A 25943-nucleotide genomic window follows, 5' to 3' on the forward strand; every position below is an offset into this window, starting at 1 on the left:
GACCCCATCACTCGCGGCTCTTGCCTCTGACCGGCTCCCAGATGCTGCAGCGACTGAGGGCAGCCTGCCCCAGCAGAGTGGCTGCCTCAGGGCTGCTTTCTCCTCCTGCGAGATCGCTGCTGCTGCTCCCTCCACCTGCTCGTCTCGGGATTAGCTGCTGCTCTGAGAGGAAGGTCTTCCAGAAGCCTATGGCTTGTCTCCAGCTCTTCAGGGATCTAAAGGCCCAATGTCTCTGCGTTGTGTGTCCCGAGCGTATCATGCAACCCGGCAGATTGGTTCCCTTAGGACAGGGGTTCTCAAACGGGGGGTTGGGACTCCTCAGGGGGTTGCGAGATTGTTATATGGGGGGTTGCGAGCTGTCCGCCTCCATCCTAAACCCCGCTTTGCCTCCATCATTTATAATGGTGTTACAAATTAAAAACACTTTTTTATATATTTAAGGGGGGGTCTCACTCAGAGGCTTGCTGTGTGAAAGGAGTCAACAGTACAAAAGTTTGAGAACCACTGCCTTAGGAGATGACTGGTCTCCCCCGGGGGGGGGGGGGGGGAGTTGTTCAGTGACTTATCTGGAGCAGCAAAGAGTCCTGTGGCACCTTATAGACTAACAGACATATTGGAGCATAAGCTTTCGTGGGTGAATACAAGTCTGTCACATCTTAGGCGCATTTAACATGTGTGATTTCAGCTTTATGCGGTCGGCAAAAACAAAACAAAAACAAAAACAAAAGAGGAAAATGACCATTTAAATATTCTTCCTGTAGTGCAGGCGATTCCGCCTGCCATTACACTCAATGTAATTTTGACTATACGAGATTTTTGCTTTAGGCTCTGACTGCGGAACGTAACCCCAGCGTAAGATGAGACAGACCTGTACCCACTTTGTTGGATGCACAGATCCAGACTAACACGGCTACCCCTCTGATACTTATCTGGAGCAGGCATTTGTGTGATCTGCTGCTCAGAGGCCAGCAGAGACATCCCCCGGGGTGCTGGGAAAGGATGCAGCACAGTGTCCCTTCCTACATGCTGCTGCTTGCCTGCTCTACCTGGCTCCTGTATCGAGCCCAAACCCCCAGAACTTGCATGGGGAGGACTCTGCTGGCCTGGGGGAGAGGGAGTGTTGTTGGCCCACACCCTCACCCTGGGCCCAGAGGATATTCACTTACCCTAGTCACAGCTGTGAGTCAAACAACATATAAGTCTTTTGTCTGGCAAAAAAATTTTCCCTGGAACTTAACAACCCCCTCCCCCCCCGTTTACATTAATTCCTATGGGGAAATTGGATTCGCTTAACATTGTTTCGCTTAAACTTGCATTTTTCAGGAACGTAACTACAATGTTGAGTGAGGAATTACTATACAACATTGGTCATTCCTAATCCCATCCTTCAAGAAACCCTTACTGTTTAAACTGACAAAAGGCTCTCATGGAATTTAGTTATATCTAAACATAGCATTGGAATTGAAGTGCATTTTGTTCATCAGTGTTTGTTTTTAGATATGGTCTTTGTATCTCTTGTTACAATAGAAGCAAGTCTTTTTTTTTTTACACTTGTGATACTTTGTTGAACTGTTAGCAAATTTAACTATAAATCTTAAAGTTGCAAGCTGTATCCTCAAACTCCAAGAGCCTTCTTAATATGTTTTGTACAGGTTTTGGTCCTGGCAGGGAGTAAAATGTGGCATGAACAATTTAAATGTGTTTTGGAGTGCATACCTGATCCATATTGTAATGCTGCTTTTTCTACTCCATCTGTAGCTTCCTGCAGATTTCACAAAACTGCATCTTACTGACAGTCTCCACCCACAGGTGACCCACGTTACCTCTAGTCACTCAGGATGTAGCATCACTAGTGATTCTGGAAGCAGCAGCCTTTCTGATATCTACCAGGTAAGACAGTATTTCATAATACCTGCTCCTCAAACAAATTTCTTAAGATAAATATTTTAATTCCAGAATGTCAGCCTATAAGTGATTACATGTACTGTAATGTAGGTATTTTGATGCACCTAATGTTGAATATACATTTCATTGCTTTTTGTCAATATTCATCTAGTGAAACAAAAGAAAAATCAAATTATTTACAAGGAAGTATGTTTTCTTTTAAAAAGGGAGGAATTTGAGATTTTGATCCATATACTAGTCTAACGTTTAAAGGTAACTCATGATTGGTAACTTAATGAATCTGATGCACATTCTCCTATTTATTTGAAGGCAATACTTAGGTCTAGTCTTCACTACAAAGGCTTCACTACAAAGGCTGTGCTGGTATAGCTATACCAGCAAAGCCCTTTAGTGAAAATGCAGCATATACTGGCAAAATGAGTCCTTTTGCTGGTATAATTGTGTCTCTACATTGGGTGGTGGTGGGAGGGGTTGGGGAGACATAGTTTAGGAGTGGTGTTTTGGTTTTTTCCCTACACTCCTATCCCACATAGCTGTGCTGATAAAACTTTGTAGCATAGACCTGGCTTTAATGTTTACATGTAACTATCAGAGCCACTTGGCAGCATCTAGAGAAATGACCATAATAGAAGCCAACGTGTTCTGTATGAACTTCGATTGAATCTATTTGTAATTTATAGTTTTGGAGAGAAATGTTTTCACCCAATGTTAGATTGGAAGTTTTGAAATTTTAGAATTTAAGGTTTATGACCTAGTATGTGAAAGAAAGACTGCCTCTCTCCTGATGCCAAACTGCCACAGTTGAAATTAGTGGGTTTTCTTGAGCTGGAACATGCTTAGTGTAAGGGAGGGAGTTGCTAACAGTGTGCATTTTGAGGGTCTTTAACTTTGCTCTCTGTCTCCCTAGTCTATCAGAACTTGATTTTAATACTTTGCATATTTCATCTGTTCTTCTAGGTATTCGGGGAGGTGGCAGCTTAAGAGTTGGAGGAATTTTTAAAATGGTTGTTATGCCTCTTGTGGAGGGCTTTTTGTCATAAGTTTGCTGGGATATCTTTGTATATCTTTGGAGTGATTTGAGTAGTCAAAGATTTTTGTGAAAGTTATCTAAAGGCTTTCAAAGCGTTTGAATGCTTGTTTTATAAATCTAAATAACATAAATATTTGAAATAAAAACAAAAACAAGTCATAATCCTAAATTCTGTCTGATGCACACATGGTGTAGCTCCCGTTGAATTCAAGGAATTGCAGGCAAGTATTGGAGGGCAGAATTTATACTCATAAATAGGAAAATGTACAGTTTTAAATGTGTATGTAGGGAAGCATAAGTGAATTTGAAACAAATGAATTTACTTTGATTGGCGTTAACTGTTAAAAGTATTTTGGAGTGCTGTTCACACTTTAGTTTTTCATAAACCACTTACTGCCTGCTATAGGAGCAATAAAGCCACTTACCTATGTAAACATCTGATCATTTTGTAAGAAAGTAGTTGAGGGTAGATTAGAAAAAAATAGTAATTTAGATTAAAGGAGAAAACCTATATATGCAGAAGCATAGATTTTTAGTTGCCTTGGTATTGGATATTGTGTTCTCCAGAACGCATGTTGTTGTTGTTGGCTGCCCTTAATAGCCTATTTTGAACTTGAACAATTGTTACATATAATTACTTTAGATTTTAGTGATAGTCTGATTTGGTGGATAAACCTGGAACCTTCTTTGTAATTGAAGACTGGCTAAAGTCTTGGTCTCAGCTCAGTTTAGACAGTAATCACAGTATCATAAGGATTTATTTTAACAAAATTATTAAAGTAGCTGTACAGTTAGGAATGTGTGACAAGTACAGTGAATTTACCTTGAAAATCAGAATTTTTGCCTCTCTAAGAGAATGGTGCTTCTGGGTCAGGATTTAGGGTTATACTGAGTGGAACTGGGGAATTAATACATTGTCTCACAGTGTAAGTGCGTTTTTATTCTAAAGATTCCAAAGTGCCTTACAAATTCTATTCACATAATAACAATGGAATGCATCTGTCTCTGGGAGCTAGTTGCAGGTTACATTAGGTATACAACAAGGACATAGGTACTGCACTGAACAATGGCAGTGAAATTTTGGCAGAGCCTTAAGCAAACCTGTATCAATGGCTCTCTAATGCTCATGAAGAGGAGACAAGACCTTTGGATTTTTAAGGTTTATCCAAAAGATCTTCCCCACGTTCAGCTTCATGGAATTCAAAATCCCATGTTCATAGAAGCTACAAAGGAATAGTTACAATAAAAGCTCTGTTATCTGGCATGTTGGGGGAATAGAGGGGTGCCGGTTAATCGAATATTTGGTTAACTGAGAGTTATACAATGGAATACCAATTTTCAAAGAATTAGAATACAATAAAATGAATAAAGTATAAAATAGTATACAGGTACTCACCAATCCAGTAGTAGTACTGCACTGCAGAGTGGTTGGTTTCTTGAAGCACTTAGGTATATACAGGTAAAGTTTTCTATACAGTAGGTTCTCTTATGACACTACATATCACTATGGGAAGTGCATGGCGTACACCCAGATCATTTAAAAATACACTTCACACTAAAACTATACTAAACATAATTTAATCTTTCTTTGATGATTCAGAAGGCACTTTAGGATCTTGCAGTGCCTCAGGGTCATCATTATCAACATCAATTATCATTGTAGATGTAGAAGGTGTAGGAGATTGGCCTATTATGACCCTATTACACACCCTGGAAGCTGCTTTTTTGAAGAAATCCCTGATATCAGCTTGCTTACTTGTCTTCTGCCTCTTTTGCATAAAAGTAGAGTGCAGAATATGCAATTGCATAACGTGCTGGGCAGTATACTAGTCCCGGTTACTAGATTGAAGATTTGTATTGGGAGATATCAGAAATGCTGGTTAATTGAGCTTTCTGCTTAATTGAGTGCCGGATAACAGAGCTTTTACTGGTATTGTATTTTCCAGTGCGTGGAACTTATCTCCTGAAGTTAAGTTTGCAGTAATGGAATTACCTTTATGTAGCATCTGGCTGGGGTTTCAAATGAACCGTAGGGAGTTAGGGATGGCCTTTTGGCAACTAATTTCTTTAGGCTCCTTTGAGGATCCCAGCCAGGACTCTTTAAATGCTCTTTTGTAAATGAGGCTGATTATTTTATTTAGATTCTAGAACATGAAAAAACCCGATCTAAAAATCCTTCACATACAAACTTAATATTATTCTGAATCCTGCACATGACAATCAGTGTAAATGAAGTTGTTAAAAGGCCTCACTTAAGAGGCTAGTTTAGTTATGCTAAGGGAGGTCCATAGCCTGTGCTTAAATAAATAGTAATTTATGAAAGTGGTCATTGACATTAAAGTCATTTTGATTTTGTGGACACTTGTTACAAATAATGTCTCTCTTCCTATCAAGTTCATGTGTGTCAAATCCTTTTCACCGGGAAAGAAAAATTAAAGCTCCTGCAGTAGGGAATGAAATTTACCCTGGTGCAGAGGGGCCTATGCAAGGCTTAAGCTCCACTGAAGTTTGCTTTTAAGCGAAGTGCCAGACTTTCTGTGCAGGGGTGAATTTCAGTCTGTGAATAGGCAAAAATATCATTCATTTTGGGGATTCTGAGTTTTGAAATGATGATGTGGGAAATTGCTATAGTTAGTGCGGTGTCAGCACTTCTCTTGTAATTACCCTTTTTCAGCAATTTATAACTCTTTGCTGATGGTTTTTTAGTTCCAAATGATTTTATACCTATAAATCCATATGATTCTTCTCAAATGAAATTTTTAAATACATTTTCTTAAATTAATCTTTTAATCTGCTAGTTCCAGGTACATTATTATTCGTTATATTTTAAGGAATATATTGTCTTAGTTATTTAACCTGAAAGCTGCAATTATTCATGTGTGCCTGTTTTTAAAAGATACTTAACATTATGCATTTTTAAAAAATGTCCTGGTACAAATTCATTCAGTCTACCGTGTAATGAGATGAATTTTCAAAACTGTTATTTTAATAACCCATAATCACTGTATAATAAAGAATTCAGATAACTTGAAAATATAAAATGGAATATTACTCCATGATTTTTTATTTTTGTGCAAATACTCTTCAAGCTGTGCTTTTTCCAAATAAAAAACTGTGTATACACTCAGATAGAGTGATGTGCATTCTTATGCATAGATCTTCAAGATAGATATTCTACGCCAGTGTTTTTCAATCTTTATTCATGTGTGGACCCTTAAAAAGCTCAAATGGAGGTGCGGACCCCTTGGAAATCGTAGACATAGTCTGCAACTTCCCAAGGGTCTGTGGACCACAGGTTGAAAACCACTGTTCTACAACATTTACATACTTCATTTATTTTCTACAGGGTAGAAATAGGGTATGTTTTATGACTGTTCACAGGTGAGGGTAAATCATTAATCTCTGACCTCCAGTTTAGTCTATAAGGCAGGGGTCGGCAACCTACGGCACGCGAGCTGATTTTTCCTGGCATGCGGCGTGGGCTGAGCCACTCAGCCCCGCCGCCACTCTGGAGTTCCCGCTGCCAACTGCCGGCTCCTGCGGGACCCGCCGTGGGTCCAACTCAGCACCTGCTGCTGGCCTGGGGGGCAGGAACCCCAGGCTGGCAGCAGGCTGAGACCCCGGCTAGCAGGAGCCGCCGGTGAAAACCCCAGAGCCGCGGTGGGCTGAGTGCTCAGCCCCGCCCCACTCTGGAGTTCCCGCTGCCGGCTCCTGCCAGCTGGGGTCGCGCCGCGGGTCCAACTCAGCACCGGCTGCTGGCCTGGGGTTCTGGCTGCTGGCCCCTCACCAGCAGGGGTCTCTACCGCGCAGCTCCACTCACCTTGCTTCCGGTTGGAGGCTGTCTTGCAGAGAGGGTCCAGGCCTCCAGCCCTGCTCAGGCCTACCAGCCACCTACTCCACTCACCTCAGCTGCCAATCTTGGTTTCCAGCCCTTGCTCATCCTGCTTTCGGGCCTGGAGTCCCAGCAGGCCACCCTTTACATATCACAGTAGTTTGGTTATATATTATAGACTTATAGAGAGACCTTCTAAAAAGCGTTAAAATATATTGCCGGCACGTGAAGCCTTAAATTAGAGTGTATAAATAAAGATTCGGCACACCACTGCTGAAAGGTTGCCAACCTCTGTTATAAGGGAAATGAGCGTGGCATCTTGCTGCAGAGGATATAAATTCAGGTTAGAAGATTACTATTCTTTTTTTTTGCAGCTGCAGTTCATTTGAATCAAGTCAAAAACTCAATAATCCATGAAAAATACTGGTTAGAACTGAGACACTAGTACAATTAGCTCTCATAAGTACAGACTATTACCTTCACTTTTATCTTCTCCCTCATTTTTATTTAAAAACAGAATATTGTAAACTAAAACTTACATAAACTTTGTTACTGTATCTTGGTTTTGATCATATACTGGGCATTAGGTTATCAGTATTGTTTGCTCTGGTTTGATCTCGTATCATGGTGTTTGTCTTTAAAATGGACATCTATACATTTTCTAGAATAGATAATGCTGTAAAGAACTTCTTAGCAAGATTGTTGGGTTAAAGAGGCCTTCTTTTTCAAATGGGTAATACAAATCAATAAAATGTTTCGTTTTTGTTTAATTGTGAAGTATATTATTAACTAACCCTTCACTGCAAATCTGAGTATATGGTGTTGCACATTTTCTCAGTTAACTGTAGCTCTGTATTTGCTTCATAGCAAATACAGAGGTGGTGGGGAGGCCCTCAAGAGCTGCTGTTTGTAATGGAAATAGATTCGTAGATCTTTTTTAATTTGAATAAATCATGAAGCTGAATCATCAGATGCTTTCAGCATTGATCTTAGAATATTCCTGTTTCAATATTAATGTCATGACTAAATTTATATGTCAAGTGCTGCACATGAAAGATAAATTCATTTAAGACAAGTATTACTTGCCAGGATGATTATATGCAATCTTTTCTCTGACTCCATTTGAGATAGAGATCATTGAGGTGCTTTGAATGAGACTTCTTAATGTTGTTTTATACCTTAGTTCAGGAAGCAGGTTTATAAAGTGCCATACTATTTAATGTTGCTTTTTGGGGAGGGAGGGGAAACTGGATGTTAAGAGATTGTTCTTGGCATGCCTATACATACCATAATACCCACTTCTGTCTTGTGCTGACTTTGGAAAACTGCCTTTCACTCCTGCTTCTCACATGCAGTAACTGCTTCCTTTATGGACACCTGTGGTTTATGCTGCCAGCTGACAAGCCAAGTTTGGCAATCAAGAAACTTGAGCCTATGAGGGTGCTGTGTTGTTTTCTCCCCTCCCCCTGTTTTGAAAAGGTGGAAACTGTTTTTAGATTCTTTCTCTTGGCAGCATTTCTTTCCCTTATCCTGCAATCAGATTGCACAGTTTCCTGTTAGCCTGACATGCCCTCTTGCGTCTGCTTCAGATTGTCTGGAACAGCAAAGGAAACGGCTAACATCCTTTTTGTGACCCTCCCAGGATACACGTATCCCTTGGTAGTTTTCAAGATGTGAGCTTGAAACATTCTTACTGTTATGACTATTAGAGGAAAAAAAGAAATGCACTCCACCCCAAAAAATGCTCTTCAAAAAAAGAACCAAAAGTCTTAAAATCTGTTAAATCAAGGTAACTAGTGTAACCCATCTCTTTGCAAACCCTGTTTCTGTAGTATACAAGTACAAAACATGCTGGCACTTTCAGATCTTAATAAAACAGATCAGCCTTTGGTAGTCAGAGATGTAGTGTGACATGCACCTGGTATTAGTGAATAGTATGTTGTATTACCTCAAAAAAGCAAATTGTCAGATAGCTGGAGGTAAGACTAGTCTTCCTGGAGCATGTTCTTTTAGATTCTGAAGTAAAAATACAGCTAAAAACAAACTCACTCCTATAACAGATATTAGTTGCTTAAATTATTACATAATTGTGTCAGTATGATTTATTGAGTGGACTGAACATTTAGATTTCTGTCAGCTTCATGGTGTTGCATCGTCATTCACATTATCCTCAGCTATTCATGGAGAAAATTTTTTATGATAGCCATAATTCATGTACTAGAAAGAGAAAGTGGGTGTGGTAATATCTTTTATTCAAGCTTACACAGAGATCGTCTTTGAAGAAGCTCTATGTAAGCTCAAAAACTTCTCTGTCTCACCAACAGAAGTTGTCCAATAAAAGTTATTACCTCACCCACCTTGTGCCTGTAATATCCTGGGACCAACATGGTTACAACACTGCATAATCCATGTATGACATACATGTATTGTTCAGATGATATATGTGGAGTGAACTTCATAGTAATACATTAGATATTGTAGCATTCCAACCATGCGGTCCAGAAGAGAGACTCTTGGTGGTGCTCAAAAAGCACACCCTGAAAGGTCATCCCTTCAAGATCTTTTTGATTTTCATCTAACCATTGCCAGTCTCCTGGGATGGGGGCACACCTGAAGCAGGACTGTCTTGGGACAAGGGTCTTCCTTTGAACTAAGGATGTACAAAGCTATCTTGGAGCTGCAGGCAATCCTGCTAACCTTCCTGTTCCTTGAGAAGTTCTTAAAAGACCACCTCACTTTTATGAGAGCAGAAAACCCAGTGATGGTTGTCTGTCTCAACAAACAAGACTAAATAAAGGACAAAGCCTAGTTGCTGGAGTCAGCTCTTCTTTTCCAAGGGTCCAAGAAGAACATCTCATCTGTGAAAGCTTTCTGTGCCCCCGGCTGACTGTTGAACAAATCCATTCTTTATCCAGGGGAATAGTTATTCAGTGGGAAAGTTGTTCATCATTTCAGAGTCTTGTTTCCTGCATCAACTTTCCCCTTTTGGGCTTGCTTGCATCACAGTCCAATCACCTTCTGCAGAGCTATTGCAGGAGGTGCCCCAACCTAAATGCTTGGGTTTGTGATGGCTTCTTAGTTCCCTGGACAGGAGAGTTTACCTATATGTCCTACTTGCTTCCCACTTATCTGGGAGGTCCTCCAGACCCCAAATTTCCTCTGTTTCTAAAATTTGTCATGAATTATTGCATCAAAGCCAAATTTTTTCTTTTTTTATTTAAGGTTCATTGGGCAGAACTTCCTGAGATATGGAACTGTTTTGTGGTGGATGGGAAAGGACTTTTCACTTTTGGAAAAGTCGTCTACTTTTCTCTGGAAAGACGTATCTTTAAAATGGCTTGGTCTAGAAACCTCAGATTATGGAGAAGCACTGTTCATTTCACAGTTTAGGTTTTAACCAGGCTTCTGTTATGAAACAAATTGTAGCCTGCTTTTAATGTATTTAGAAAGCTAAATTATTTTTCAAATTTCCCAGGTCTTTAGTCAGAGGGGACAACATGCTTACAGAATGCATTTGCTTCTGTGGAGTTTGATCATGAACATCTTGAAAGTGTTAGCATACATTATATATCTGCATGGTGCCTTCTGGATTTTTTAGGCCCTGACAGAAACCAGTAGATTTTAGAAAGAAACTGCTGGGTATGTCTACATAACAAAGAAAAACCTGTGGCCGGCATGTGCAAGATGACTTGGGCTCGGGCTGTGGGGCTGTTTCATTGCTGGGTAGACTTCCGGGCTCAGGTCTCGGGCTCCAGCCTGAGCCCAGAAGTCTACACAGCAATGAAACAGCCCTGCAGCCTGATCCCCGAGAGCCCAAGTTGGCTGGCATAGGCCAGCTGTGGGGTTTTCTTTGCTGTATAGACATACTCATAGGGACCAGTCCAAGTATTTCCCCTACAACACATGGGAAAACATGCCACTACCACGTCACATCTTCATGTCCACACACAGGCACTCCCCTGACCTCATAACCTCATTCATGAAGACACAAATCTGGAAACAGATCAATTGAAAGATTTTAATATGCCTGCAAGAGGATCCTGCAAACTTATAATTTCAAACTGAATCCGCTAAATTTGAAGGACTTTACATTGTCTGCAATGTAGTTTTGAAGAAATTCTGGAGTGGCTCTAGCAAGGAGGAGACCAAAATACACAACTGGTGTATTTTGACAGTAAATTAATATACGTGTTGGCGTGTACAAACTTGTTAGGTGTGTTCTGAGGAAAAACTAAAATTCTTCCCACTTTGAGTGCTTATTGTTTATATGGAATTATTTTAATTAGTCATTATATTTTTATGTCTTATCATTTTTTGGATAAATTATTTAATTACAATTAATAAGTTGCTTCTGGCATTTTTCATTATTTTAAAAAATCTGATAAAGATATTTACATTCTAGTATAAAATAGTACATTTTGCTACTTCTACAAAATATAGTTGGTTAAATTTGTATTTGTGAATTGCCCTTTGTTCTTAGCTAGACCACATTTATCACTGTGTCTGAGTCACCAAATGAGGATCATTATTATACTGTCAAGCACACAGTAGAAGACAATCCCTGGCCTAAATAGCTTAGAGTCATAGAAATGTATGGCTGGAAGGAACTTTGAACGTTCATCAATTCCAGCCCCCTGTGTTGTGGCAGAACCAAGTAAATCTAGACCATCCCAGACAGGTGTGTATCTAGCCTGTTCTTACAACCTCCAGTGGCAGGGATTACACAAGCACCCTCGGAAGCCTATTCCAGAGCTTAACTACACTAGTTAAAAAGTTTTTCTTAATATCTAACTTGAATCTACCTTGCTACAGATTAAGCCCCATTACTGTTTGTCCTCCCTTCAGTGGACATAGATAACAATTGATTGTCATCCTCTTTATACCAGTCCTTACCATGTCTGAAAACTATTATCAGATTCCCCCTTAAGTCTAAAATTTGATTTTTTTTTTTTTTTTATTTACAGTGGGTTAGACGATGGACATTTTAGCAGTGATGTCGCATGGCAAGCTTATTTTACATAAAGAATATTGAACAGTAATCTGACCTTGCTTATGAGTACAACCTCTTTTATAGGATTCACATATAGTATGGCATAGTTGAAAGTAAACACTCCAGAGATTTCAGAATTTAGTTAAATAAATAAATTATAGATTTTCTTATTTAGATCTTAATGTACTAAGCTAATGGGCCTGATTCTATCCATTGACTCAGGTGGAGCTACTTCTGTTGTACACAGGTGAGAGATCAGGTTAGTAATACTATGAGCTATGGGGTGAAAACATTATCACCTTACAAGAGCATGCAGCAGTTTCCATTACAGAAAAAAGGTGACAATACTTACCCTATACACCTCTACCTCGATATAACGCTGTCCTCGGGAGCCAAAAAATCTTATCGCGTTATAGGTGAAACCGCGTTATATCGAACTTGCTTTGATCCACCGGAGAGCACAGTCCCACCCCCCTGGATCACTGCTTTACCGCATTATATCTGAATTTGTGTTATATCGGATAGCGTTATATCGGGGTAGGGGTGTATATTACACATTTACTTTTTAAAACAAAGTTAAGAGCTGCACTGATTCTAAAAATCAGTGTCAAGTTTCTAATTTGTGGTGATTGCAGCTAATAAATTAAGGCCTGCTGCTCTATTCCTTATGGGGATATTGTACATTCATCCACCCCTGATTTCAGCTGTAAAAGAGATTAATTAACTTTGTAAAACCTGCTTTCACAGATACATTTTATGTTGCATCTGGTTGCAGATTCTTTGATATCTAGAAGCACGCACTAATGAGGTATGTTGTGAAGTTGCATCTAAATTCAGTTGTGTGAAAAATTCTTAAGGCAATTCTTTAGTTTTAATTGGTATACCTCTCCAAAAGCAAGCGTTTGGATGTGGCCAACCTGGTAATGTCTTGGACTGCTTGAGATGAGTAAATATTTACTGTTCTGTCAAACATCTATTTTCAGATAAAAAGATGTCTGAAACTGTCTTTGAAGCTCCCTATTTGGAGCAGTTAATTTTAGGTACTTTTGTAGAGACTTTAAAAAAAAAAAAAAAAAGATTAAATGGTTGATCTTGAGTTTTTTCTTTTTGGTCACCAGAGTAGGATTCTTGTATTGGGGGTGGGCTGGAGGAAATTACTATTTCTCAAAGTGTTTGCAGTGGTCAGCAAAAATATTTCTATCCCTGATGGGTAGAGTGATTTTTTTTTTAAAAGATCTGATTGCTCTTGTTTTTGATTCCTTTAGTGTGACATGAATTTGAGTGGATCTCATGAACTGCTAATATTAGAGATTAATGATCTGTACCCTTATAAAGATGGTGTATTATCAGATGGTATGAATGGGTGTTTTCTAGTTCTAATTGATTTCATGAGAGCACCTGCTAAAATGTCAGAATTGGGGTGTGTGTGTTTCTTCTTAGAGTGCTGGTTCCTATGTGTATTCCGCTATGGGGTATGCATGTGGTCCATGCTTCTGAGATCAGGGAATTCTTGCAAGCAGTTTCTGTTGGTCCGTGCCAGTGCCCCTGCTCTCCTCATGCTCCACACCAAAGGTATAAGGGGCGGGGTGAACTAGCTTCCTCTCCAAGTCCTTCTGATTGCTACATGTCCTGAGTTGGAATTCTCCAGTATCCAGAGCTGATCCTTTCTCTTCTTATAAATGTTCAGTTTTATATTCTGAGATTTTTTTGTTAGTGTTTTGATAGTTCCCCATTTAGTCAGTGTCAGAATCCATATAGTAGGAACCCTGCCTGGCTCCCAGCATGGGATTTAAATTATACTTAGGATACAGGCTTCAAAAACTATTGTCTCCTCCTTTTCAGTCAGTGCCTCTATTGCAGAGGTCCCCAAACTGTGGGGCCTGCAGCAGAACATTTTAAAGGGGGGGGGGAGGTTGGGGCCCAGGCCAGCCCCCCGTGGGGCAGGAAGGGAGCGCCACCCAGCTCCACTCCTGGCCCAGATTTGGCTGCTGGCCCTGGCAGCTGACCCAGGGCCCTGGAGGCCTATCCTAGTATCTGCTGTGGCCCCAGTCTTGGTTCCCTTACCCCTGTCTGTGTCCCCCCCACCTTCTGAAGCCATGGCCCCACTCCCGGCCCCAGCTCAGGGGAGTGGATTTGGACAGGACTCAAGGCGGGGCATGAGGTAAAAAGTTTGGGGACCACTGCTCTGTTGCCTCAGAGAAGCTCCTATCTTGGCTAAAGTGCAATATCTGCTGCTGTTTTCCCTGATAAATGTGGCAGGTGAGAGAACTTTGGCTTCAGAAACACCTTACTGAGTACACAGTTGTGTCAGTCAGACCCAGACTGGGGAGGCTGCCCCCATATCTCACCTAGAATCATTAAGGCCCGTACCCCCTAGTACTGTGTCTGACTCCAGCGCGGAAAGCTAGCAGAAGGAAAAAACTTTTATATGTGCCTTCTCATGAGAGTAAGGGGCATTCTCACAAACAAAAAAGGAGATCCCTTCCGAGACCATCTAAGACAAGAGATCCATTCCCAATCTTGTCCAAGCTGGGTGAGCCTTCACACCCAAGAGAGAAGAACTTAGGCGGTCCTCCTTTGTGACGGGTTGGATCACAGAAACCCCCTTGGGAGCTGCCACCCGATGTGCAAAGACTACCCCTGCTCCTGTTTTCCCTGCCAGCTCAGGACTCCAGCACCCTGTCTTGCTGAGCCAGACACTCCTGTTTGGCTCCAGACACAGATCCAGGGTCTGAATCACTTGTCCCAAAGGCTGCAAGTTTACCTGAAAACAGCTCGCAGTAGTGTGCTTGTCTTTAGCACTCAGATGCCCAACTCCCAATGGGGTCTAAACCCAGATAAATCCGTTTTACCCTGCATAAAGTTTATGCAGGGCAAACTCATAAATTGTTCGCCCTCTATAACACTGATAGAGAGATATGCACAGTTGTTTGCTCCCCCAGGTATTAAGACATACTCTGAGTAAATTACTAAATAAAAAGTGATTTTATTAAATACAGACAGTAGGATTTAAGTGGTTCAAAGTAGTAACAGACAGAACAAAGTAAGTCACCAAGCAAAATAAAATAAAATGCGCAGATCTATGCCTAATCAAACTGAATACAGATAATTTCCTCACCAGTTCCAGAGTGCTCCCTTTTACAGGCTAAGCTCCTTTTAGCCTGGGTCCAGCAATCACTCACACCCCCTGTAGTTACTGTCCTTTGTTTCAGTCTCCTTCAAGTATCCTGGGGGGGGGGGGTGGAGAGGCTCCTTCTTTAGCCAGCTGAAGACAACCTGGAGGGGTCTCCCACAGGTTTAAGTAGACTCTCTCTTGTGGGTGGAGACCCCCCTCCTCCCTCCTATGCAAAGCCCAGCTCCAAGATGGAGTTTTGGAGTCACCTGGGCGAGTCACATGCCCCTGCATGACTCAGTCTTTGCAGGCCGACGCCATTGTCCACATGGCATCTTGCATGTCTCCAGGAAGACTTCTCATGTGGATTGGAGCATTCCAAGATGCATTGTTCCCTAAGTGTCTCCTGATCAGGTACTTAACCTGGCAAATTCCTTCCTAAAGAAGCTGACCAAATGCCTCACAAAGCTTACTTAGAAATCAGGCAAGCATACAGCCCATATTCTTAACCTCGAGTAGAAAATGATATATGTGTACAAATAGGATGAATAGATATAGTAGACCATAACCCTTACGGAGATATGTTACATGGCACAGGCAGCACAAAACATATTCCAGTTATGTCATACAGACATTTATAAGCACCCCCTCCCCATAAAGCCTTATGGGGTACACTGTCACATCCTTATCCTCACGGGCATGATCAGAAGACACCTAGAAACAAGGGTCCTTTGGCACCGGTCTCTGCATCACCTTCAACATCAATTGTGGTACTAACTAAAATTAAACAGTTCCTGAAGAACTGGAAACTGCTGGTGCTGTCAAAAAACACCAAGTTGGAGACTCATTCACTGATGGTACTGTCACGGCTCCATAAGGAACCGACATCTAAATCTGCCTGGCAGTATAGACTGACAAGATACAACCTCTGAAGGTGCCAGTGACTTACACTGCTCCAAAGGATATCTTCATACTCCTCTTGTTATTGGGACTGATACTCACCAAGGAAATACTAACACTGGAGAAATCAAGTACTCTGGAAGAATTCTATCTTCCTTTCTGGCAACTAGCCACAGTTTCCCCTCATGGGGACCAACATCACTGCTATTGAAACTTGATCCAACCTTTTAATTGTCAGGAGAATTGGACTTATCAGAGGAACCAGCTTCACCTCCACCTAGAGAGATCAACCCAGACAGGAGATCATGGGTCTCCTGGAACCAGCCTCTACCACACCAGCAGGGACTTCCTCCTCAGGACTGCTGGTACTGCTTTGGAGACCATCACAACCTACTTTTGACCCATCAGACTGGCATTATTGGGTCCCTTGTGACACTTATGCATGCTGTCTGGAATCTGTGTGATCCAGCAAGGAGTCTTACCACTGCTCTCTTCCCAAGGTTTAACTAGGACTGCCTGTTGAGCCTATGGAATAAGAGGAAGATGAGCTGAATCCTCCAATACCAACCAGAGTGTCATCCTCATCATCTGATGAGGCAGTTGCTCCAGCCTCACCATCTCCCCTAGATGATTGTAGACAATTTCAGGAGCTGTTAAGGTGGAATAGCTCCAGATCTTCTTAGAGTAGGTCCAGGATTTTCAACATAAGCTCCTGAATATCCTACAGGCTAAGGGATCCAGCTTGGTAAATGAAACCATATTAGAACTGTCAGTTGCTGTATGGCTCACACTGGCTACCTATGCTCCTACCCCCAAGAGGGAAGAAAAGTAGTACTTTGTCCTGATAAAGAGAGCAGAGTTCTTGTTCAGCTCAGATGAGGCAGCTCCCCCATCTTCCCATCCTTGGATGACTGGCTTTTGACTGGCAGGTCTTGCCTGGAAGTCTTAGCATCAGCCTTGTTGCTGCTGCTCCACCATCTAACATCCCTGGGATCCTGGGCGACCATAGAGACGTTTAACTTGACTGCTACTCAGACCATAGAATTTATACGAACAATCTTAGATTTGATCAAGATGAAGGCATCTCTCCCCAAGGACAGATTTTACACCAAGGGCACTCTTATAGATCTAGTTACACACAGCCCTCAAATCTCAGTCTGCTTCTCCTGGGGTATATGGTGTTATGTACTTCTATGATGCCATTCATGAAACTCCATGTTAATTGCCTGCAGGCTTGGATCCAAACAGTATATACATGGTGCAAGCACAGCATGAACACCATAGGAACAATCCCTTCAAGGTCAGGGCCTTACTGATGTGGTAGAGGGGTCTGGACTTGTGTATGTGGGAGTTCCATTTCTTTCCCCCATGCTCGACAAGATGATTAGATGCACTCTGATAAGCTGAGGAGCCCACGTAGACAATCAAACAGTGCAAGGTACTCTAAGACCTCACAAAGCCAGAAAACACATAGCTCTTTTGGAACTGAGAGCAGTTTGAGAGGCCTTCAAAGTTTTCCTACTACTCATACGCACCCAGCATGACCTGATAATATTGGACAATATAACAACCATTTTCTATATAAACAAGCAGGGAGGGGCGAGATCCCTCCACTGTGTATAGAAGTGGTCTATTTATGAAACTGGTATATCCAGAACCACATCACCCTATGTGCAGTCTAAGTGCCCAAAACTTGCTGGCAGACAGCCTCAGCAGGCATTTGCCACAAGTGGGAATTACACAGTTCAGTAGTGGATAGCATCTTCACTCAGCAGGGAACCCCTGCTTGGAACCTGTTGCCTGCTAAGCAAACAGGTAGTGCAACATATACTGCTCCAGAGAAGTTCAATGACAGTATTCCAGAGGGGATGCTCTCCTGGAACTATGCCTTTCCTCCCATCCTACAACTCTCTCAGATTCTATGGAGGATTGGACAGGACAGAGTATGAGTTATCTTCATCACCTCCAAATGGCCTAGATAGTTCTGCTTTCCCATTTTCCTGACAAATGTCAACCCATTTGCTCGTCAGCATTCATTCCTTCCTGAATCTCTGACCAAGGAGAATGGCAAGGCCAGGATCCCAACCCGGAGTCTCTTCATCTCATGGCTTGGTATTTGGATGGGCATCACACTGAAAATGTTCATGTTGTGCAAGCCATTCTTAATAGCAGAAAGGACTCCACCAGGAAATGTTAGTTAGCCAAATGGATACGTTTTTCTGTCTGGGTCTAGCAAACCGTTGTCACCAAAAACAGTTGATAAGTCTGCTATTTTGGATTATCTCCTTGCTCTCAAGGTGACAGGCCTTTCCCGAAGCCTGCTATGGATTCGCATCTGACCAATCAGTGTTTGTCACCTGCTAACAGATGGTTACTTGATCTTTACTCATCCAGTAACAGCTGGGTTTTTGAAGGGTCTGATCAAAACCTTGTTGCTGGAGGAGGGAGACAACCCTCATGGAGATCTTAACTTCGTGCTTTCAGCACTCTAGGCCACCCTTTGTGTTCTGTGTCTCATTTGTCAGTGAAGGTCATGTTCATCATTGCAATCACCTTTCCCAGAAGGGTAGGTGAACATGAGGACCTAATGGCCAATCCATCATACACAATATTCCACAAGGACAAAGTCTTGCTACACCTAAACCCAAAATTCACTCCTAAAATAGTTCAGGAATTTCACAAAAATCAGTTAATTCACATGTCTGTGTTTTCCCTGAAGCCCCATACGTCTAGCAAGTAGTGATTTCATTCCCTCAACATGAGATAAGTATTGGCATTTTACCTGCAGAGAACGAAACAGATCAGGAAATCTCCTAGACTATTGGTTGCCAAAGCAGAATGAGTGTGAGGACAAGCTATATTCTCTCAAAGAGTCTCTCATTCTTACTCTATTAGTTGGCACAACTTCCTTCTCATGGGATAAGGGCTCACTCTAGAAGGGTACATGCAGCCTCATTTAGCATCACTTCAAGAGGTGTCCCTGCGTGATATTTACAGGGCCACTGTGTGGAGTTCGAGCCACACATGCATGAGACATTATGTCTTGACCCAAGACTACTTCACTGACACATCCTTTGGGGGCAGCGGTTCTAAAGCAGCTCTATAAACTTCATTATCATGCCCTCCTTCCCTGAGTGCTTGTTGTGAGTCACCCACAGTGGAATATACATAGGAACCAGTACTCGTAGAAGAAAGGGAAGTTACTTGCCTTAAAGTAACTGGAGTTCTTCCAGAAGTATGGGCCCTGTCTGCATTCAGCTGCCCGACCTTCTTCCCTCTGCTTTGGATCATGACAAGATTTGTGGTAGAGAAAGAACTGGAGAGGCTTTTAGTCAGCCCTTCCCCTGATACCTTCAATGTGGAGCACAGTGATAATGAATGTGCAGGTGTGGTCCAGCAGAAGTGGCTTGCAATAACTTCTCAGACTCAGGTGCTTATTGTTCCTGTGTACCCCCCATAGGGACTACACATCTTGAAGAACTCCAGTTATAATAAGGTAAGTAACTTTCCTTCAAAGGGGGTATTCAACGTGGTAATCACAATTACTTTCCTTGTAGGCTTCATACCTCTTGACCATCAGGATTGGAAATGAATCCATTATGCCTCTTTGGAAAGCAAAAAATCCAGTTTTCCAGTGGCTTTCTATATTATAATGATTTCAGTTCCTTAATGATTGCTGCAATTTATTCCATGTACTGATGACATGCTTAAAAAAAAAAAAAAAAAGACCTTTCCTGTTATCTAACTTCTTCTCTTCTGCTAAATTGTAATATTCAGTAAATACCTGCTTTTCGGAGAACAGAACCAAGCGTGTTGTCTGACTAACCTAAGACAAATATCAGTAGAATTACTAAGAGAAGAAATATAATTTTAAGTAATCACTTTACAGCTCCTTTGTGGTTTATGAAAATTATGACCTCACTTCCTGCTTGTTTTTATATTAGAAATATCAGGTCCTTATTACCCTCTATTTGAGGAGTGGGATTGTGACATAGCTCAAATCTGAGTCGCAAATCTTCCAGCTGCTAATTGAGCACAGTGTTACTGAGTCTTAAAAATTGAATTTGATCATCCTATCCCTCCCCAATAGGCTGTCAGCCAAAAACGGTGTCATGCTCACTATCCTCCAAAGGATGACAGAGTTCTCCAGGAAAAAGGGGATATCATGGCCTGAGAGATTTATGTCTATCACAATAGTTTTAGCTAAGAAAAAAGCAGGAAAAACTGCTATTTATTTATTTTTTGAAAATACAGTCTTAAGACAGCGAAACAATTAAATCAGGAGTGGGCAAACTTTTTGGCCCGAGGGCCACATCTGGGTATGGAAATTGTATGGCGGGTCATGAGTGCTCCCAAAATTGGAGGTTAGGGTGCGGGGGGGGGGGGGGCGCCCGCTGGGGGGATGTGCTCTGGGGTTGGGGGTGGGGAGGAGGGGTGCAGGAGGGTGCTCCAGGCTGGGACCGAGGGGTTCGGAGGGTGGGAGCGGGCTCAGGGCTGGGGCAGGAGATTGGGGTGTGGGAGTGGGTCAGGGCTGCAGGTTCCAGGCAGTGCTTACCTCAAGCAGCTCCCAGAAGCAGTGGCATGTCTCTCCTCTGACTCCTGCACGCAGGCGCAGCCAGGCGGCTCTGTGCACTGCCTGTGCGGCAAATGGGAGCTGCAGGGGCGGTGCTTGGGGTGGGGGCAGCATGCGAAGCCCCCTGGCTGCCCCTATGCATAGGAGCCAGAGGGGGCATATGCTGTTGCTTCCGGGAGCCGCACGGTTGAGGCAAGCCCCAGACCTCACTCCCCGGCGGGAGCTTGAGGGCTGGATTAAAACATCTGGGCACCAGATGGGGCCCCTGGGCTGCAGTTTGCCCACCCCTGAATTAAATGATAAAAGAGACAGTCCTCTGTTACTCACTGTTCCCTTGCCTGGAGCACCATGTGATGCATCAAAAATCAGTTGCGTTTTTATTATTACAGTAATATTAGGGGTTTTAAATAATCAATTAGTAACAAAATATTTCCTGTTTCTCTGTTTTAGTATAATAGAGTTAACTGAAATTTAGCATCCATGTCAACCATGTTGCTTTTTGAAAAACATAACTTTGTCCTGACCAGTGGGAATGACAATTGCTAGCAATATCATGATTTGCAAATCAGACCAATTAATTAGGCAGTGGCTCAGTAACCGGAATTGACACTTTCAGAATCAGAGGTTCTTACAGAGTTGTGTAACAAGCTGTTGAGCCACCTGGCTGCCATTTTAAAATGTACTGTTGGTTTATACTCGGCAATCTCACTAAACCAAGACTGATTTTTTTTATCAGAAGAGAGGGAAATTAAATAAAAATGATTTTATTTTACTTTATATTTTATCAAAGAAGATACTGTTTATATTAAATAGTTTAAAAAAAAAACCACATAGACATAAAGGAGAGGATGCTATAGAAGACAAACATAAGCTTATGTCTTTGGCAGCTATGTGCTGTCTCCCCTTTTGCTGTTTTTGGAGAACAGTTTCAGTTCTTTCCAATGTATAGCCCATTGTTTGCACAAGAGATGGTTTTTGAGAATCACAACTATAAAGTCTGCTGTGTCCAGATTCTTTTTTTTAAAAAATGCATTTGACTGTGCTGTTGACCTCCAGAATCTCTGAAATTGACACTCCTTTGGGGCGGAAAGTGCTGATTTGGGAAGCAGTGGCTTAGAATATTCTCATTAGCAGCTTATGTTTCTTCAAAAAAAAAATCACAGTAAGCGAGGTTTAGCAGCTGCTGTGGCATTAAATCAAGTTCTGAGAAAAAAGCAGCTCAATCTGAAATGACAGGCAAATATGTTTATGGGATTTATTAAATGTTTGGTCTTAAAATTGAATAATTAAAATGTATTTACCTCTAGGTCCTATACTAATGACCTCGAGTTGTGTGTTAGCTGGATTTTTGTTCATTTTCGTAGGATCTAAAGCAGATTACATTTGACAGATATTCTGTGTATTCCCTCTGTGGTGCTCCAGCACTGACTTCACATGTTTTCCACATCTGTAAATTCGTATGCCTTTATACTTATAAATAAAAACCTTAGCTTCACCACTTCATAGCTGAGCTTTTTTACGCAGTTTCTATGTAGACAGACAGTAGCCGTTTTAGTCTTTAGTGGTATTTTGAATAGTACTGGTTGATACCAATATTCTCTGTGAACTAATGACAGTATTACTTATACCACATTGATAGGTTCCTGCAAACACTAATTTTTGGAGATCTCTAATATTAGTTTTATTTAACAACTTCCATTTTTAGTCGTTTTGTAAAGAACTGGCCTAGTGAATTTAAATTGTCCTCTTCTTCTCCTTAGACCTGCTTCCTAAAAATGCACATAACATGTTTATATAAATGTGTTCTTTATTCAGACCAATCTTAAATCTTGCCAAAGACATTCCGTTTCAAAAAATTACTGGCTTCCTTTTTTAGAAATATAGTGAAGGAAAAAATCAGAAAAAAAGTGGTATGTCAAATTGACTTGTTGATCTTCCACAAAACAGAGTAAAATTAACTTCATTTACATATTTTAAGTGGAAAAGAATGGCTTTAGAGGACACATCTGAATGTTTTAATTTGAATTATCTGTGTGTGTATTTAGGCCACAGAAAGTGAGGCTGGTGATATGGATCTGAGTGGGTTACCAGAGACTGCAGTGGATTCTGAGGATGATGATGATGAAGAAGACATTGAGAGGGCGTCAGACCCTCTGATGAGCAGGGATATTGTTAGAGACTGCCTGGAGAAAGACCCAATAGACAGGACAGATGATGACATTGGTAAGTTGGCATGAAAACTAGCAGGAGGGAGTGGGAAATTGAGCCTCAGGGCACTCTAATATTATTTAACATGTTCTAACTTATTTCTCAGTCCCAAATTTAGTAGAGTGAATCTGTGTAACAAATATCTAACTTCATGTGAAATAATTAATTGTTTAAAATACCAAATGACTGATTTTTACAGCTTACATTTGGATAACTAGCATAAATAATCATGCTAACAATAACAGTTATGCTGAAAACAAAATTAATGGAGCAACTCAATTTAATTTTAAACTAGATACTCCACTGACATGATATAGATTTTAGGTTGAAAATTAATGTCACAAAAATATACTATTAACGTAAAAGAGAAGCAAATATTCAGTTGGAGCACAAGGTTTTGAAAATAGCAAGATATGATTTAAGATATTCTTCTTCCACAGTACAAATGGGATTCTTGAATTTGTTGTGAGATATTTTTTTTAAGCTATTGGTTCCCAAGTATAGGGTTGCCAACTTTCTAATGTCTGAAAACTGGAGACACACACCCTGCTCCACCTCTTCCCCCAAGGTCCCACACGTGCTTTCTTATCTCTCCCCATTTCCCCCATTGCTCACTGCTCTCCTCCTCTCCCTTCCTCATCGCTTGATCCTCTCCACCTTCTCCCCCCCCCCCCCCCCAGACGGGCCCCCCCCCCTCCTGGGCTAGGATAGGAGCTGCAGCCTGTCTGCCCATCAGATGCAGGTAGGAAGTAGCCCTGGCAGAGCAGGGGCTGGCATGGGTTGATGACCAAGTGCCTCTCCCAATCCCCCATGGTAACTGGACTGTTGGCGTCCGATCGGTATATCTGACCTGACCAGCTTGTGCTTGGGGCGGCACCTGGAGGCTCGCGGCGCGGTGTGGTGCTCCGGCTCCGGCCGCCGGGGAGAGCGGGGCCACGGCCGGGGCTCGCCGCCCTCCCCGCGGCGCTCTGGCAACCTGCACTCCTGACACCCTCCCGCGCCCCAACCTCCAGCCCCAGCCCTGAGCCCGCTCCTGTCCTCGGAACCCCTCGGTCCCAGCCTGGAGCACCCTCCTGCACCCCCAACCCCTCATCCCCAGCCCCACCCCAGAGTCCATACCCCCAGCCGGAGCCCCCTCCCCCCGCCCCCCCGCATCCTAACCTCCAATTTTGTGAGCATTCATGGCCCGCCATACAATTTCCATACCTAGATGTGGCCCTCTGGCCAGAAAGTTTGCCCACCCCTGCCTTAATATATCCTTATTTGGACATTGGGTTTATATTAGTTATATATTATACTTTTTTGTTGTTTGGATCCAAGTGTCCTGTATACAGCTTAAGTGTAGGATACTGCCACAAAAATACTTCGTAAAACTTAATTTCTTCTGATTAAAAGAACCTAACATGGTTTTAATAGAACTATTACAATGGCTCTGTGGAGTCATTGTGATTTTATTGGATGTATTCAAGGCACATGGTTACATTACAATATTTTCATTATACTGGCTTTTACTTTACAGATCTTTCATGGATATTATAATAAGCTAGTCTGTCGCCAAAAAAACCCAAGTAATTATAACAGCTCTCTGTACATTATTTATCAGTATACAGACAGCATTGTACAGTAGTTTAACTTAAAGAACCCTGAAGCATTTCTCTGAAGAGCTGCCTTTACTTAGTTTTGTTGTTTTGATGTGTATGACTCAGTGGGCTTTTTTTCTCTTTCAGAACAACTATTGGAATTCATGCATCAGTTGCCTGCTTTTGCCAACATGACAATGTCAGTGAGGAGAGAACTTTGTGCTGTGATGGTATTTGCAGTTGTGGAGAGGGCAGGAACTATAGTACTAAATGATGGGGAAGAGGTCAGTGGAATTTGCTTTGAATCTTCTTTTGTGCAGATGTCAGAAAATCTGGAAACGTTTATTTTGAAGTTTGGAAATTAATTTCTAGTTGCTGGAAAGTAGCACTAGGAAGTAATTTGTTTGTATGCCTCTTTTTTGTTTTGTTGATTATGGTTTATTCAGTTCAATTTGCAAATGATTTTTCAGTTTAAACACCCAGATCAATTTACAAGATACATGCAATAGAACTTAAGAAAATTTTCTCAATAAAGGCTATACAAACACATGTATTGTTAATGATCAGAGCCGATTTCAAATGATTTTTATTTTTGATCTTTCAGTATGGTTTAAATACTGCCAAGGGTTTTATGAATTGTATAGGTTTTATAATTCCAAGAGTTTATTAAAGGCTAAATATTAGATTCCTTAAGGAGATGGAAGGAATTATAATTTTTCAGATAAACTAGTTCATCCTCCTCCTTTCTTGTTTTCATAAGTAGTTGCTAAAAATAAACTAACTTTTAAAAAATGTATAAGCAATTCTGGGAATAGTGTTTATACAGTACCATGCTAAAATGCTAAGTGAGTAGGTGATCGTTCTTTTCACCTATCCTGTACTGTTCAATTTCTAGCTGGACTCCTGGTCAGTTATATTGAATGGTTCTGTGGAAGTGACATATCCCGATGGAAGAACAGAGATACTGTGTATGGGAAACAGTTTTGGTGTTTCCCCTACCATGGACAAGGAATACATGAAAGGAGTGATGAGAACCAAAGTGGATGACTGCCAGGTAGAGTATTTTACTCCATATATATTTGCAAAACACAATTATAAATTATATAGTACTGTCTTTACAACATACCTGCATTTTAAAAAGTGTTTGTGGCAGAGTTCATGTTAAGTTTATCTGGTAGGGTGCAGAGACAGGCCTTGGAATTGTTCTATAGAGTAATTTTAACAGGGATATTTTCTCTCCAATACATTTTATTCAAAAATTAACTTCCTTCTTTTCTTTCATTTTAAATGCAAGAATGGCTTTGTGCTGAGTTGGGGCAATGTCTTTGAGCACATTTCTAATAGTTCATTGACAAAGGTGAAATAGAGTATTCTGTTTAGTGGTGTGTGCTGGAAATTTGTTATTAATTACGAAATGACCTGAAAAAAACTAAATTCATTTTGAATTATATTGGGGCAAAATATAAAGGTAACACATGAGTTCATCAAAGCAATCAATCAGAAGTCTCAAACACACAATGTCAGAGGACCCATCAAGAAAAAGCAGCATAATTTATCACTATCCTTATGTTTGGTTAATATGATTGCAAATGAAATGTCAGTTCAGTTTTTGGTAATTGTTCATAAAAAAATGATTCTAGTTCAAATTAGAGCTTGACATCCCCAGGTAATAAAATTAAATGCACAGCTACTGCATGAATGGATTTATGTGACCAAAAGCCCAGGAGAAAAACATCTGGGTCTAAAAGAAAAAAGGATTTATGGTTCCGTTTGGACCATTTGTCAAATTATTTTACTTCTAGTGAATTTCCGG

The 25943-nt window shown here is 41.3% G+C and overlaps 1 protein-coding gene across 8 annotated transcripts in view; it reads left to right on the forward strand.

Moving 5' to 3' along the window:
- The window catches only part of RAPGEF2 (Rap guanine nucleotide exchange factor 2), a 320476-nt gene that overhangs the window by 248990 nt on the left and 45543 nt on the right, over positions 1 to 25943 (forward strand). For 6 of the 8 annotated variants that reach the window (XM_034772696.1, XM_034772690.1, XM_034772691.1 and 3 more), the window contains 4 exons: positions 1759 to 1890; positions 22388 to 22565; positions 24278 to 24414; positions 25026 to 25184. In XM_034772696.1, coding sequence (XP_034628587.1) covers positions 1759 to 1890; positions 22388 to 22565; positions 24278 to 24414; positions 25026 to 25184 — 606 coding nt within the window. The remainder of the gene's footprint in view (positions 1 to 1758; positions 1891 to 22387; positions 22566 to 24277; positions 24415 to 25025; positions 25185 to 25943) is intronic. The other 2 variants (XM_034772694.1, XM_034772695.1) reach the window with 1 other exon arrangement.

Source organism: Trachemys scripta, chromosome 5 (assembly GCF_013100865.1).
Source record: "Trachemys scripta elegans isolate TJP31775 chromosome 5, CAS_Tse_1.0, whole genome shotgun sequence".
Taxonomy (NCBI): domain Eukaryota; kingdom Metazoa; phylum Chordata; order Testudines; family Emydidae; genus Trachemys; species Trachemys scripta.